The 16,158-nt window shown below is 34.7% G+C and overlaps 1 protein-coding gene across 4 annotated transcripts in view; it reads left to right on the forward strand.

Moving 5' to 3' along the window:
- Window positions 1–982: 982 nt before the first annotated feature.
- LOC149785087 (uncharacterized) overlaps window positions 983–16,158 on the forward strand; it is a 117,709-nt gene continuing 102,533 nt past the window's right edge. Inside the window, exon 1 of one of the 4 annotated variants that reach the window (XR_016425361.1) lies at window positions 983–1,300. Coding sequence is in view for 3 of the 4 variants with exons in the window: in XM_089978831.1 (XP_089834957.1) it covers window positions 1,293–1,300 (8 nt within the window). In the remaining variant the exon portion in view is untranslated. Of the gene's footprint in view, window positions 1,301–7,519; window positions 7,537–13,773; window positions 13,793–16,158 lie in introns of those variants that run through there. The other 3 variants (XM_089978831.1, XM_089978833.1, XM_089978832.1) reach the window with 3 other exon arrangements.

A 16,158-nucleotide genomic window follows, 5' to 3' on the forward strand; every position in this document is an offset into this window, starting at 1 on the left:
CCACAACTCAATAAGAGAGAGAGAGAGAGAGACACTTCCAAAGAGCACAACCCATCCTAACCTTAAATAATTCCCTCTATTATATTTGTGGGTATAGTGTGTCTATAAACACTACCTACTCTGGCTTGTTTGTGCGTGTGATTGTATGTTAGTTAGTAAAGGTTGTCAATAAACACTCCTACCCTTGATTGTATGTGATAGTGTACATATATTTCATTCCTCTTCTTTCAAAGCATACATATCGTTGGATAATATACGTGGTATAGTATAGTATAATGCTGGGTATTGAATATTAATGAAAACGTATGCGTTGGATAGTACTCAAAACTGGGTGTTGGATAGTAATCAAAATGTGTGTGTACGATAGTACTCAAAAGGCTGGTGCTGAATAGCAATCCAAGCATTTTAACATAACATTTCTGTTGGGACCCATATATTTTTTAATGTGGAGACGGCCGATACCCCCACCCCCATATAAACCTACGGCGTAATGTTAAATTTCTCCTATGACCTATATCGCCAACCGCATGTTAAACCTATGGACATATTTAACATTACGATTCCCCTTATGCCCTACGGTGTTGATTCAGCTTGTGCTGTTTAAGTATTACTACTTAGGCACAACGCACGAAAAATGCATCTGATCATGACGATAGAACGATCAGTACGTATTGACCTCATATCAGTTATATCTGCCAAGTGTCAGGGAAATTCATCAAACGATGTTGACCTGGTTGCAAACAGAAGTATCATAATACAGAAAACTACCAAAATGGGGCATAACTCTTGAACTATGCATCATAAAATCTAACTTTATGTAATACTGTATGCCAAGTGACAAATATTTTGTCATGAATCTATCTGACATAATACACTGGAAAACCGGATACCGCCCTGCAAAGGGGCATACATTTCTTCCTCTATGTAATGATTCAATAGCCTGGTTCAGGTTTTCACGGTACAAGTAGAGATAAGATGAAATCGCAGTATCTACAAGCAGAGCATTGTACGGCACGTAATATGCATATACCCATTTTGTACTTCCTCATCTCACCTTAACAACATTGACACGTTTTTCTTAGAACTCCTACAGCGTGATGTTTTTTATTTAATGATATATAGCAACACGTTTGAACGTCGCTAAGATTTTTATTGAGGCACATACACACCGTGTCGTTAGTGAGATTCGGCCTTGGATTATATATGACATAATATATATGATGTCCTATGATGACTGCTGATAAACTTATGTGTGGACATTCATTCATCTGCCGAGAAGATTTTGAACGGAAATGCAGCGGTAAGACATATGACAAGCTATGCATCTTTTTCTTGCTGTTGTTGTTTTTAAAAGGATTTAGTAGAGTAGCTTCCCATGTTCGCCATCTTGAAGGGTACAACTATTTTTTTTCTCCATATTTTGAGTTTCTTTCGACATAGTTGCCAATTGTCTATTTTCAGATTAATATGAATTTCTGAAAGTATCGTTTTCAGCTGAGCCCAATATTCTCTTTGACCACAAAAGAACTGCGAGTTCCGAAGTAACGCAGAGGGGAATAAGAGTCACGTCTGAGTATATGTATATTTCAAACTTATATATAAGCACCCACATTTGTCTTTCTTTCTGTGTGTCCCCACTGCCAAACAATATATCGCGAGTTTGAAACTCGCGGCGGCATTCCAAGATTTTTTTAATCATTTGTCGAGTATATTTTATGAAACGTTCTTGTAAATTCTCTCATCCCAATTTAAAAACTGGTCTGAGATTTCGATTGTTTTAACTTGCTCGATGTTGCAAACAAAGGAACGTTTTACATCGTAAATGTCTGCCATTTGAGCATTGCTGGGTATTCGAGTAACCGAGCATTTCAATGATTCCGAGTATTCGAGTTATGCAGAGAATTCGAGTGCATGGTGTTGGACAATGTGTGTTTATTTTAGTTTAAACCTAATATTCTGAAATTTGAACAAATAATGAATGTGAAGAATTCGAATAAGTAATAGGTTCGTTATTGTTTTTACAGAACCCCTATCGCCAAATAACTCTGTGATACATGGTTGAAGTATATCCACACACTAGTATTATATATTTTGTAATGTACAAGGAAAGTGAATCACCTCATACTCCGCTATAGAAGCGATCTTGCACCGGTTTCACTCAGCATCTTGAATTGTCTTCCTCAAATTGAGAGTCTTGCACTTTTTTTTCTCATTGTTCGGTTTATGATGACGAATCTTTCTCTGAACATTCAGCGCGTGTCAAGGATTAAAATAGATACAGTCATAATATCCCATCCTTTATTAAATGAGGATTTACTCAAACTTGAAGATTTCCTCATTTTGAAGATCTTATTTAAGAAAAAAATTGCTCCAAGGTGTACAAGTTTCACAACTAAGGAATTATCTTTTGTTCTTTCTAATATATCTAAATTTGAGACAATACCCGTCACCGTCAGAGTACTATACACAAAATCATGTAACATCGTCTGAGTACCATACACAAAATATTGTAACATCATCAGAAGTTAATCACACAAGATGGTGAAACATCGTCAGAAGTACCATACAAAATATGACGTAACATCGTCAGAAGTACCATACAAAATATGAAGTAACATCGTCAGGGTACCAAATACAAGATGATGTAAATCCCATTTTGGAAAGAAATTTCGAGAGTTGTGGTGAAACGTTGTTATTCGGCCACTGTGCCGCTAAAGAACAAGACGAAAATTATATTTTGTTGCATCCAAAAATTAAAACTTTCATCAATACACTTCAAACTTCCACTACATACCTGCAAAATTAGCATCTCACTAGCATGAGCGTTTTCGACTCTTAATGAGTCTTTTTCAAAGGCAAATATAAAACAGAGACTAGACAAACAAATAAAACAGAAAACCACTGTGTTTGCAAAACTTTACATGACTGTTTCTACAGAAATTAAACCTTTAAATGTATTATGATTCAGCTAGTTTATTTCAACTTGTTGAGTATACTGGAAAATATTTTTATTAACCTAGAAATCGATGAGCCAAAACGACATCTGTTATTTTATGTAAAGTTATGTAAGCGCAAACACCGGTCGGGCGTATGATGTACCGATCCCGGTGCTCTTGTTTGCTTTGTTTTATTTATACGATGCGCGTATTTTATTTATTACATTCGCATCATTTTCCTCTTAATCCAGACTTTGAACAAAAAGTTATAAAAATACAGCACCTCTGCAATGCCTAACGTGGCCTAAAGAGAGAAACTGAGAAAGGATTGACACAAATTACAGTTTAACAAGTATAAAGTCTACACGCCATAGGATCATTTAATAAATCATGCTTTTCTACTTCAGAATATAAAAAACTCTCAGACTGGAGAAGTATGTGTGTGTGTGTGTTTATATATATATATATATATATATATATATATATATATATATATATATATATATATATATATATATATATATATATATATATATATATATAATCATGTGTGCCAATTCTGCGCGTCGGGTAATTCTGCGCAACGATACGTCATTTCTGTAAATTTTGTATCAAGAAAGAACGATCGCACTTTAATTTAGAAAAGTGATATTCATAAAGTATACAAACATATCCCACATTTAGACTCGAAATGCACATGAAAATGTGATTTCTAAATGACAACATGTAGACCCACTCCACGACCTTCTTGAACCTGTAGCCCAGAAAATCCGATTTACTATGCATCATTTAGAATCATACAAATAAATACATTATATAAATGATGGAAATGCATAGCTTAAAACAATACTGCATTTTAATCCAAGTTTCCAATTTTGCAAGAAGTTTTCTCACACGTACAAAATCGTCTGCTGCCCAACGTATCAACTTGCCGCTAGAACATAAATTCTCAAGAAATTCCTAGGCGTAAAGTGTTTTTCTAAATTCTGTAGTAACATTTCCCCATCAACAAGACGTTGATTGTTATATTCATTGTTGTTTTTCTTCCACATAATAGCATATTTTCTATTATAAAATGTTGAATTTTACAAACTTTTTTTTTACAAGATCGGTTTAGTTTGCTTAATATCTCTTGCCATTTATTGACATTTTTACGTTGAATTTTGTAAAACTAACTATAAACCTGACGTAATTACTCGACTGAACTGCTGACAGAAACAGTCCAAAGTAACATATTTCATTTCTATAGCAAGATGGATAAACATTACATCCTTTCAAAGCTGTGCGCAGAATAGGCCGACATATCGCGACTCTTAAAAACACGGATGTGGTATCCCTTGTGTCCAAAATTAATATTATTTTGAACAGAATATTCAGGTGACAATTGCCTCTTTTCAAATGGTAAGCATTGCTTTTTTTATTTTCGTCAATCGGTCGAATTCGGTTTTGCTTCAATATTGGAGACGGAAACCTTTGATACGCAGAAATGCCCGACAGCATTGTATTAAGTAATTATTTGACTGAGTGTAGATTTCTTCTATTGGCAAGTATTGATCTATTAAATATAAATAAATAAATGAATATATGAATAAATATATAAATATTAATTTATTAATTAACTAATTTTAATTCAATAGTTAATTGAATGGATGTGGGTTTTTTTTCTATTGTCAAGTATTGGCTTATTTCAATTAAAACTCATCAATATTCTGTCCGGTGTCCATGAAGTTCTCGGATGAATATTTACCAACACGACGAATGTATGTTTTTTGTTGTTGTTGCCATTCTCAGTTTTATTTGGCTGCAACATTGGCCATTGTTGATGAAACATTTGCAGGATTACAAATTTCATCCGACAGAGAATTACTATTTTAAACTGTAGCTCGTTTATTCAATAGAATGATTACGAGAATTCCTAATGAAATACCGTTCGTTACTGTTTATCTATCCGTGATTTATAACCAATGTAATTCCTTGTATTAACCCAAGGAACATACTGTTCATTTCCAAAAGTAAATTATTTGATGTCCAGACTTCAATGAAAAACAATCCTGGACTTTTTCTTTATAGAAATAGTTATTTCATGAGTGGGATGATAATAATAACATATGTCATCAAGAATATTTTAGCTTTATTTAAAATAATACGAAAAAGCCGATTCTGAAAATTTTTAAAAGAAAGGAATGTGGATAGTAAACCGAACGCGTTCATCACAATGAAGATGGTTTTAACACGCTTGTTAAAGTTATGGATTAATCTTTCGATAATCATGCATAAAAAAAAAATAATAAAATAAATAAAACAAAGCAAACAAGAGTACCGGGATCGGTACATCATAAGCCCGCCCGGTACTTGTGCTTTCATAAATTTACATAAAATAAAGATGTCGTTATGGCTCATCGATTTCTAGGTCAATAAAAATATTTTCCAGCATCCTCAGCAAGTTAAAATAACTGGTTGAAACATAATACCTTTAAAGGTTTAAATCCTATAGAAACAGCTAAGTAAAGTTTTGCATACACAACGGTTTTTCTGTTGTATTTATTTGTTTTGTCTATATTTTGTATTTGCCTTTGAAGAAGACTCATTAAGATTCGAATGCGCTCAGGTTAATTAGATACTAGTTTGCACCGTTCGTTGTCAGTTTATTGCATTTATCTTAATCAATCCCTGATACACGTGATCCCTTGCTGGATATATATTATATAAACGATACAAATCATATGGCGAAAAACAGTCCTTTCAAGTGCACTGGATCCAGCTGCTGACTGGTTGTAACTTAGTGAAACGATAATGCCTCCCATCCTGGACATGTGTGACCTATCGTCGTTTAGCAGTTTTAAGAGTAGCATAAGTAAAGGTTATTGTGTAATTATTAGTATTATTCACATTACACAATATAATAATAATAATAATAATAATAATAATAATGATAATAATAATAATAATATTATTATTATTATTACAAAAATTCACACATAAAAATTCAGATATACAGTGTTTAAAGAAACAATATATGTAATAGGCACGTGAGACATCTGCATACTTTTTCCAAAATTTATGAGCATTAGGATCGATTGTTAATTTAAAAATGTGATGATTGCTTGCAACTATTTCCTTATTTCACGCGATGTTGTTTCGTTACTTTAAATTATTTTTTTTCTGGTACTTTAGAAACGTTGAAATTTGTTCTGAAAGTAAGGAACAAAGCAATATGAAATAATAGAATACGCATCCCCATTCCTAAATTCCACGTTTTTGTCCTCGTACTATCTTGAGAAAAGGTGCTGACTACACGCACAGTCTTGTTAGACTGTTAATTTCTTCCTTGGCTTTATGCACTGAAGAACAGTATATCTTTAACACACGAGCGCATAGCTAACCTAAACAAAACCACACAAAATAATTTCCATTTATAAAAGGCACATTTTCTTTAAATGTACGTTTCTTAGACAAATGAGCAGACAAGAAACAACACGTTGTGTGTATTGCCTGCCACTTATAGATATGTGCTGTATATTTACTGTTATTTAAGCAAGATGTACGATAGGCCTTCCAAATCTGGAGAGACGCATACAAATGCTTATGACATCTATAAATAAAAAATGGCAGTTATGCTTTCAAATAGTTATGTCCTCTTCGAGTTAAATTTATATTGGCTTATAAAAGTTATCCATAGTGTATCTCTTGGGTAATCGTTACCGATTGTCATAAATTGTTATTTGCATTCTCTTGCATAATCTTCTCCTGATTATCTTTGGCAGGTCAACTGAGATACTGGTATTTTATTGGTATGCTTGTATCCCAGGGCTTCTGTATTTTCATTTAGTTTAGCGGGTATCTATTTTAGAGAGACACATAAATATCTTTAGATGAACTGCACTTATATAAGATTTTTTTATTTTTAAATTATTACCTTTTATCCCTACAGAATAAGCATACAAAACTGAAGAGACAGACAACTGATTCGATAGCTAGCTTGCTTACAAACCCGCTATATCCCAGTCCATACCCCACCAGGCCAGCCCTGGTCGGCTGTCTCGGTGTGTGTGTCTTGATGATATTTCACCGGCACGAGAGACCCAGTAAAGTGTTAAGAAGTGACGAAAAAACCATTCAAACAAATTGTTACTTGACATAAATATCGAGCTAACAGGTTTGCTACCTAATCAAATAGTGTCAGATAGATAGATAGCCTAAAATCGGCCCATAGATGGGTTTGTACTTAATCTAACATTGAGGCAGATAGGTAAGCTGGTAGGTAGGACGGTAGGCTGCTCGCTAGATAGCTAGTTTTATATACAAACACAAATCTCAACCACGTACAGTAAGACATGATAGTAGACAGAGAAGCATTTCGTCCTGGAGGTAAAGCGTGCATAATTTTTACCTAAAGATCGTAGCATGTATATGGCTCAAGTTACAACCTGACATTGGAATACTGAACTTTGGAATCTTATTAGGCCCGTATTAAAGAAGAACAATATACGCCGATCAACTTCTGGATCTATATTGATCCACTGTCGCCGTCAAATTTAGGTCATCGCTGCGAGAACCATTGGTACGTGTCTAATGCAGATACTTCGCGATGAATTAACATGTAAGTAATCGATTTAGTTTTTAACTTATATCAGTTTTCGCCTTACTGTTGTTCGGTGTTGCAGCTGTTGTAAGGTCCAAATTGCAGTGATGTAAATGCCTTACATAAAACGTATTCAATACGGAGGACGGTAAGTATCAACAAAACGTGATAACGCTGCTTAAAATTCTATACTGACATCTACGTGTATTTTATTTGTTACATTCGAATCATTTTCCTCTTGATCCGGACTTTGACCAAACGACGTATCAAAATACAGCACCTCTGCAATGCCTAACGTGGCCTAAAGAGAGAAATTGAGAAAGGATTGACACAAATTCGAGTTTAACAAGTATAAATCTACATGCCAAAGGATCATTTAACAAATCATGCTTTTCTACTTCAGAATATAAAAAAAACTTTCAGATTGGAGAAGTACGTGTGTGTATGTGTATGTGTTTGTATATATATATATATATATATATATATATATATATATATATATATATATATATATATATATATATAAGTAATTAATTGACTGAGTGTAGATTTTTTCTGTTGGCAAATATTGATCTATACAATATAAATAAATAAATGATTATATAACTAAATATATGAGTAAAATTTATTAATTCACTAATTTTAATTCAATAGTTAATTGAATGATGTGGATTTTTTTTCTATTGGCAAGTATTGGCTTATTTCAATTAAAACTCATCAATATTCTGTCCGGTGTCCGTGAACTTCTCGGATGAATATTTACCAACACGACGAATGTATGTTTTATTTGCCATTCTCAGTTTTATTTGGCTGTAAGATTGGCCTTTAATGACGAGACATTTGCAGACAGGGACGTAAATTGGGGGTGGGGGGGGCAGGGGAGGGGCATTTGCCCCCCCCCCCCCCGCATGTGCTGTAAAATTGCTGTAACCTATATACGAAAATTAACAAGCCCGTCAAGTTCCCCCCCCCCCCAACCGAAAAATTTAAATGACGTCCCTGCTATTACTATCTCTCTAATCTGTTATTCAGCCAGAGACAGCGAGTTGATATTTGCATGAATCAAGTTGTGCCCCCCCCCCAATCAAGTTTTGCCCCACACCCATCAAGTTTCCCACCTACCCCCCTGAAAAAGTTGAAACGACGTCCGTGTTTGCAGGATTAAAAATTTCATCCGACAGAGAATTACTTTTTAAACTGTAGCTCGTTTATTCAATAGAATGATTACGAGAATTCCTAATGAAATACCGTTCGTTACTGTTTATCTATCCGTGATTTATAACCAATGTAATTCCTTGAATTAACCCAAGGGAGATACTATTCATTTCCAAAGGTAAATTATTTGATGTCCAGACTTCATTGAAAAACACAATCCTGGACTTTTTCTTTATATAAATAGTTATTTCATGAGTGGGATGATAATAATAACATACGTCATTAAGAATATTTTAGCTTTATTTAAAATAATACGGAAAAGCCGATCCTGAGAATTTTAAAAAAGGAATGTGGATAGTAAACCGAACGTGTTCATCAGAGTGAATATGGTTTTAACACGCTTGTTAAAGTTATGGATTAATCATTCAATAATCCTACCTTTAAAAATTAATAAAATAAATAAAACAAAGCAAATAAGAGTACCGGGACTGGTACAGCATACGCCCGCCCGGTGTTCTGACCTTTACGTTCAACACTTTTTTTAAAAAGATAATGTACTAAGGTACACATAGATATGCAACTTTGAGACGTGTCTGTGTGCACGAAGTAGAATGTCCTGGAACTAATCCAAAATGAACATTGGTATGTGTCAAAATAGCAGCGTTTGCTTGCATTAGAAGTCTCACGTTCACCAGAGTCGCGATGGACCATTGGCTAGCGTCTTGGATTCGCCACCAGTAGGGTAAACTTAAACAGCTCGAAGCGAAACGGGCAAAACTTGCTGGTCTGAATTTTCGATTGTTTTGACTTGCTCGATGTCGCAAACAAAGGAACGTTTTACATTGTAAATTTATGCCATTTGAGCAATGTTAGGTATTCGAGTAACCGAGCATTTCAATGAATCCGTGTATTCGAGTTATGCAAAGAATTCGAGTACTTGGTGTTGTACACTAATATTTTTATTTTAGTCTAAACCTAATATTTTGAAATTGAACAAATAATGAATGTGAAAAATTTGAATCCGTAATAGATTCGTTATACAGAACTCCTATCGCCAAATAACTCTGTGGTACATGGTTGAAGTATAACCACACACAAGTATTATATATTTTGTAATGTACAAGGATACTGTATCACCTCGTACTCCGCTATAGAGGCGATCATGCTCCGGTTTCACTCAATATCTTGAATCGTCTACCTCAAATTGACAGTCTTGCACTTTTTTCTCATTGTTCGGTTTATGATGACGAATCTTTCACTGAACATTCAGCGCGTGTCAAGGATTAAAATAGATACAGTCAATATATCCCGATCCTTTTTAAATGAGGATTTACTCAAACTTGAAGATTTCCTCAGTTTGAAGATCTTATTTAAGAAAAAAAAATTGATCCAAGGTGTACAAGTTTCACAGCTAAGGAATTATCTTTTGTTCTTTCTAATATATCTAAATTTGAGACAATACCCGTCATCGTCAGAGTACTATACACAGAATCATGTAACATCGTCAGAGCACCATACACAAAATGATGTAACATCATCAGAAGTAAATCACACAAGATGATGCTATATCGTCAGAAGTACCATATAAAATATGATGTAACATCGTCAGAAGTACCATATAAAATATGATGTAACATCGTCAGAAGTACCATATAAAATATGACGTAACATCGTCAGAAGTACCATATAAAATATGATGTAACATCGTCAGAAGTACTAGACACAATACGAAGTAACATAGTCAGGGTACAAACATAACATGATGTAAATCCAATTTTGCAAAGAAGTTTCGAGAGTTGTTGTGAAACCAGGGTCTAAGCGTTGTTATTTGGCCACTGTGCCACTAAAGTATAAGAAGAAAAATGATATGTTATTACATCAATCCACTTTAAGCTTCCGCTACATACCTACAGTAGACTCTTTACGAGTTTTGAACAAAATATATTAATAGTATATGTAATTTGTAATACATACACACATGTATCCATACATACATACATACATACATACATACATACATACACACATACCCGACCCTAGAGCAAGAGAACGAGTCAACCACATTGGGCCTCGCGCATTCAGGAAATCAAATCCGCAATGCAGTTTTTTGCTTGGGACCCCGCTCATCGCTTTTTCTGCCTAGGGCCCCACACATCCTAGGTCCGGGCCTGCATACATACATACATACATACATGCATACATATGCATGACAACACAGAAATGGATTTAAGAGCTCCAAATACTATCCATATGGTCCCAACTGGTTTTCCTTTTTATTTTAAGAACGGACACTCTCTACACGCCAGGTCAGTGTAATACATGCTGCAGTTTAGAATTAAAATCTTTATTTATCATACGTATATTTATCTATATATAGCTATGAGACCTATGTAACAAATGACATTTTTCCTGGTGGTGGTGATCTGTCGTTAGTCTCAAGATGTTTCAAGTTTTATAATCGAATAGTTAAATTCAAAAGCGCTGTTCACAAGCGTGACAGGCTCGGTCGGTACAATTATTTATGTACGGCTTTTGTTAGCTGTGTGAGTGCAGAAGATATGTAAACAGTGGTTATTGCATAATGTAGATCAATCAGTAAATTCATAGTAGAGAGTCTTTATCTGGGCTCAAGGGTAGATGACATGTATTTCCAAGATTATGTATATATATATATATATATATATATATATATATATATATATATATATATATATATATATACGTTTGCACATCCCAGTTCGTAAGTCGTGTATAAACTAAGGTATTAGTACAAGCCACGGTTGCCGCAGGCTAGAGTTAATCTCTTACGCAAGATTACCGTGACCAGAGAGAAGATCCGGCATCTTGAATCGGCAAAGGCGTTAGATAGCGCAACTTCCCACCTAAGTGTTACAGCTTTATCCTAAGATCAGATGAACCCCGAGGGACCGGGACGTGTTCTAAATCCATCCTGACGTGGACAAACAGCGAGAAGGACATTGTCCGCTAAGTTTGATTGGATCGAATCAAAGCGACATCCAATCGGAATTGAGACGGAGGGTGTGATAATAGTTTCGATCCGAATTATAACTTCTAACTAGCAAGCGAAAATTTAGTCTCGCTTAGGAAGATTGGTGAGCAATATAGCATTACTTTGAGAGAGCCACACTTGACTTGGCGGTAAAACTTAGGAGATTCTAAGGAAAGACAAAACTTCGTAAAGGAAGCTTTTTGGGGGACAGAACTTCCGGTTCAATTAAGGCACGAGTCTCTAAGAGGGGAGACGGAAGTGAGATTAGCAGAACAGGCGGAGTCGGCAAGTCTAGTCGGTGGAGAGAGTCGAGGAGGTAGAACAAAAGGAGTCGAGGAGGAGAAAGTGGAGAATGAAGAGGAATATATAGAAGTCGAGGAAGAGAAGGAATTTGGAGAAAGTCGGAAGGAAGAGGAGAAGGAATTGAAGGAATAGGGGAGAAGAATACACAGATGAGTAGAATACAAGGACAGGTGGAAAGCTATCTCACAAATTAAAGCTGAAGCTGAAGGAGAGTACTCGACAGTTAATTTACAAATGTGACGATTGTATGTAACCGTTGCCTCATTTCAAGCAATGTTATTTCGTTACTTTAAATTATTTTATTTTCTGGCACTTTAAAAACGTTGAAATTTGTTCAGAAAATAAGGAACAAAGCAATCTATAATAATAAAATACGTCTCCCCATTCCTAAATTCCACGTTTTTGTCCTCGCACTTTTTTGAGAACAAGTGCTGACTACACACACAGTCTTGTTTAGACTGTTAATTTTAATGTCTTCCTTGGCTTTATGCACTAAAGAACAGTATATTTTTTTACACATGAGCGCATAGCTAACCTAAACAAAACCATACAAAATAATTTCCATTTATAAAAGGTACATTTTCTTACACGTACTTTTCTTAGACAAACGAGCAGACAAGAAACAACACGTTGTGTGTATTGCCTGCCAATTATAATACGTACCGTATATTTACTGTCATTTAAGCAAGATGTACCATAGACCTTCCAAACTGGGAGAGACGCATACAAATGCTTATGACATCTATAAATAAAAAATGGCAGTTATACTTTGAAGTATTTATGTCCTCTTCAAATAAAATTTATATTGGCTTATAAAAGTTATCCATAGTGTATCTCTTGGGTAATCGTTACCGATTATCATAAATTGTTATTTGCATTCGCTTGCATAATCTTCTCCTGATTATCTTTGGCAGGTCAATTGAGATACTGGTATTTTATTGGTATGCTTGTATCCCAGGGCTTCTGTATTTTCATTTAGTTTAGCTGGTATCTATTTTAGAGGGACACATAAATACAATGTCGGTTAACTTCCCACCAATAATCCTAATTCTTTCATTCGTCCATTTTCTCTAGATGAACTGCACTAATACAAGTTTTTGAAAAAAAAAATTATTACCATTTATTCCTACAGAATAAGCGTACAAAACTTTAGAGACAGACAACTGATTCGATAGCTAGCTTGCTTACAAACCCGCTATATCCCAGTCCATACCCCACCAGGTCAGCCCTGGTCGGCTGTCTCTGTGTGTGTGTCTTGATGAAATTTCCCCGGCACGAAATATCCAGTAAAGCGTTAAGAAGTGACGATAAAACCATCCGAACAAATTGTTAATTGACCTAAATATCGAGCTAGCAGGTTTGCAAGCTAGACAAATACTGTCAGATAGATAGACAGATAGCCTAAAATTGGCCCATAGATGGGTTTGTACTTAATTTAACATTGAGGCAGATAGGTAAGCTGGTAGGTAGGACGGTAGGTTACTCGCTAGATAGCAAGTTTTAGGTACAAACATAAATCTCAATCACGTACAGTAGGAAATGATAGTAGACAGAGGCATTTCGTCCTGGAGGTAAAGCGTGCATAATTTTTACCTAGAGATCGTAGCATGTATATGGCTCAAGTTACAACCTGACATTCGAATATTGAACTTTGAAATCTTATTAGGCCCGTATTAAAGAAGAACGGTATACGCCGATTTGATTTCTGGATCTATTTATTGATCCACTGTCGCCCTCAAATTTAGGTCATCGCTGCGAGAACCATTGGTACGTGTCTAATGCAGATACTATGCGATGAATTAACATGTAAGTAATCGATTTAGTTTTTAACTTATATCAGTTTTTACCTGACTGTTGTTCGGTGTTGCAGCTGTTGTAAGGTCCAAATTGCAGTTATATAAATGCCTTACATAAAACGTATTCAATACGGAGGACGGTAAGTATCAACAAAACGCGATAACGCTGCTTAAAATTCAATACTGACATCTACGTGTATTTTATTTATTACGTTCGAATCATTTTCCTCTTGATCATGACTTTGACCAAACAACGTATCAAAATACAGCACCTCTGCAATGTCTAACGTGGCCTAAAGAGAGAAATTGAGAAAGGATTGACACAAACTACAGTTTAACAAGTACAAATCGACATGCCAAAGGATCATTTAATAAATTATGCTTTTCTACTTCGGAATATAAAAAACACTCAGATAGGAGAAGTGTGTGTGTGCATGTGTGAGTGTTTGCATGTATATATATATATATATATATATATATATATATATATATATATATATATATATATATATATATATATATATATATTAAGCAATTAATTGGCTGAGTGTAGATTTTTTTATATTGGGAAGAATTTATCTGTACAAGATAAATGAATGATTATATAAATAAATCAATAAATATTAACGTATTAACTAACTAATTTTTAATTCAATAGTTACAGTTGAGTGGATTTGGATTTTTTCTATTGTCAATATTTATTGCTCATGGTGTTGTTTTATATTGTGGTATAAATGGTGCACTGTTCGCGCCTACGAGAAGAAAGAAAGAAAGAAAAATTTCGACACCTATCTGTAACAATGAATTATACAGGCCTGTACCAGATATTATGTCAGTGTAGATCTCTCAAGGTAACATACGAGTCTGCTCAAACTAGGCATAGAATAATATTGATGCAGAACTATTGAAAAGGTGGACAAATGATGATTTTATGTTGCATTCATTTTTGAAGCTGGGAACCTTCTTTTAATTTTATATTACGTAAAAGTCACACACAGAAGTATATATATATATATATATATATATATATATATATATATATATATATATATATATATATATATATATATATATATGTGTGTGTGTGTGTGTGTGTGTATGTGTGTGTGTGTCTAATATGTGTACCAAGGTACATCTACATCACCAGTCTAATATGTCTACCAAAGCACACCTAAATCAGCAGTCTGATATGTGTAACAAAAACACATCTACATCACCAGTCTAATATATGTACCATGGCACATCTACATCACCAGTCTAATATGTGTACCAAGGCAAATCTACATCAACAGTCTAATATGTGTACCAAAGCACACCTACATCACCAGTCTAATATGTCTACCAAGGCACATCTACATCACCAGTCTAATATGTCTACCAAAGCACACCTAAATCAGCAGTCTGATATGTGTAACAAAAACACATCTACATCACCAGTCTAATATATGTACCAAGGCACATCTACATCACCAGTCTAATATGTGTACCAAGGCAAATCTACATCAACAGTATAATATGTCTACCAAAGCACACCTACATCACCAGTCTAATATGTGTACCAAGGCACATCAACATCACAAGTCTAATCTGTGTATCTAAGCAAATCTACATTACCAGTCTAATATGTGTACCAAAGCACATCTACATCAACAGTCAAATATGTTTACCAAGGCACATATACATCACCAGTCTAATATGTGTACCAAGACACATCTGCATCACCAGTCTAATATGTGTACCAAGGCATATCTACATCACCAGTCTGATATGTATACCAAGGCACATCTACATCACCAGTCTAATATGTGTACCAAGGCACATTTACATCATCAGTCTAATATGTGTACCAAGGTACATCTACATCACCAGTCTAATATGTGTACCAAAGCACATCTATATCACCAGTCTAATATGTGTACCAAGGCACATCTACGTCACTAGTGTAATGTGTGTGCCAAGAAACAGCTACATCTGCAGTCTAATACGCGTAACAAGTCGCATTTATATTACCTGTGTGATATGTGTGCCAAAGCACATCTACATCACCAATGTAATGTATGTATCAAGAAACAGCTACATCAGCAGTCTAATACGTATAATATGTGTATCTGAGCACATCTACATCACCAGTCTAATATGCTTACCAAGTGTTATGTATATTTAATTTGTTTTGTGTGTTTTTTGTGTGCATGATTATATGTTATGTATAATTGGTTTGTATTCTGTGATTGACCTTTATTCGTAAATTAGGGTAGAAGTTTTAGGTTATATTCGTATCGAACTAGTTTTTAGATATACTGTCAATGCACCATCGAAGTTTTTAAAACATAAATTTATTTCAACCGAAGATTCGAAATTGAATCTTCTTGACTATGT

Source organism: Sinohyriopsis cumingii, chromosome 13 (assembly GCF_028554795.1).
Source record: "Sinohyriopsis cumingii isolate HCF-2022 chromosome 13, ASM2855479v2, whole genome shotgun sequence".
In the NCBI taxonomy this organism is placed as follows: Eukaryota; Metazoa; Mollusca; class Bivalvia; order Unionida; family Unionidae; genus Sinohyriopsis; species Sinohyriopsis cumingii.